At 46.8% G+C, this 1,446-nt stretch overlaps 1 protein-coding gene across 1 annotated transcript; it reads right to left on the bottom strand.

Annotated features, from left to right (window-relative positions):
- Nucleotides 1-294: 294 nt before the first annotated feature.
- LOC125527600 lies at nucleotides 295-1,157 on the bottom strand. The gene is made up of 2 exons (XM_048692116.1): nucleotides 1,007-1,157; nucleotides 295-784 (listed from the first exon to the last, which is right to left on the bottom strand). Exon 2 carries the CDS (start codon nucleotides 760-762, stop codon nucleotides 484-486), a length of 279 nt encoding a protein of 92 aa, XP_048548073.1. The 5' UTR covers nucleotides 763-784; nucleotides 1,007-1,157; the 3' UTR covers nucleotides 295-483.
- Nucleotides 1,158-1,446: the final 289 nt, after the last annotated feature.

Raw genomic sequence — 1,446 nt, 5'->3', positions numbered from 1 at the left:
CCCATTACTTGCGGCTGGGAGGGCGCTTCTTTAACGAGACCTTCTTCAGTCTCGCTAAAAATTTAGGGCTAGTTTCGATCACGTCCACGCTATGTGATGCCTAGCCTGAAGGGTTCCTGGGATCCGCCTGGTGGTTGTTTGGTTGGAGTCTAGAAAAATGTAGCGCTAGCCTGGCCTGGCATACTCAGGCAGATAGTTAGCCTGCCAGGCGTCCTTTTTCAGTCGCCTGGACTGTGGCCTGGAGCTGCCTGGCTCTAATAAAGTGATGTGCAGACACTTTATTCCTTACATAAATAGAGGGAGGAGTTATTTTTTCGAGTTCGCACTTCCAAGTTAGTTACACTTGCGCGCTGCACGAGTAGGATCCACATTACGAAGTCCCTACATTATTACATCGCCTAACAAAGAGTGATTCACTTCCTATAAATTTGGTGATGTGTCGAGGGGATTCCTCGTGCAGAGGAGCATGCCTTTGGATGGATCCTACTCTGTGACCTTGAGCCGACATCGGTCGAGGATGTCAATGGCATCATCGTACATGGCACGCTTCAGTTCCTCCACCCACCGCCGCATGCTCTCGTCAGTGATGTTCCTCCTATTAGCATCGGCAAGGAAGTTTTTGAGGTCCCTGAGCTTGACGCCAATGTCGTTGATCTCGCCGGAGACCCTGGTCAGCATGGCCACCTTATCTTTGGCCATCTGGGCGAGCATGGTGGCGCCGTAGGATGCCAAAGCAACCAGAACCCCCTCCATGGGTTGCATGGTTTGCTGGTTCGAGCTGCACCTGAAAACATGCACGTAAAATAAATTTGCTCCTCTTTATACTAATCAATTCACACTCACTAGATACTGGCAAACGCTATAAAGAAAAAAAAGGTTGCTTTCAAACAAGAAGGCAGAGGGTTGCCCTGAACTAAAATCGAGGAGGTCATGTGTTCTAGAGGAGAAGAATAGGCATAAGAAGCATCAAAGGTAGAGTAGTTTGCTCATGAAATTAAGCAAGCACCTAGAACGAATCAATTGGAGAGATGGATCTTCTTCCTTGGTGCTTTGCTCTAGAGCAACTAGCTAGCTGGTGGAAGTGGGGATTATTTAGTACATGACCTATATATCCATCTATGCTGGGCTATTTTGCCTTTTTCTTTGAGCCAATTAAGTTTCATGCTGCCACGACAGAAAGAATATGGGTTATGGCAAATCATCAACACAAAAAGAAGATGCCATGCGTATGGTTCGTGCAAGGCACCTATCTATCCATCTATCTGTCACGCACATGTTCACCACCTTCCTGCAAGCAGCACCTGATTCTGTACACTGATGATCGAGATGGAATTCGTTGCTACCCTACAAAATATCTTGTATTCTCTTGCTCTGTTTTAGTTAGCGGCAGCTTCAGAACATCAAACCTACTAACCTAAGTTGCTTCCTTCCTGAACACATAGCTTC

This window comes from Triticum urartu, unplaced genomic scaffold, assembly GCF_003073215.2.
Source record: "Triticum urartu cultivar G1812 unplaced genomic scaffold, Tu2.1 TuUngrouped_contig_4277, whole genome shotgun sequence".
In the NCBI taxonomy this organism is placed as follows: Eukaryota; Viridiplantae; Streptophyta; class Magnoliopsida; order Poales; family Poaceae; genus Triticum; species Triticum urartu.
Note: the sequence above shows the minus strand (reverse complement) of the source record. Positions and strands in the feature narration are given on the sequence as shown.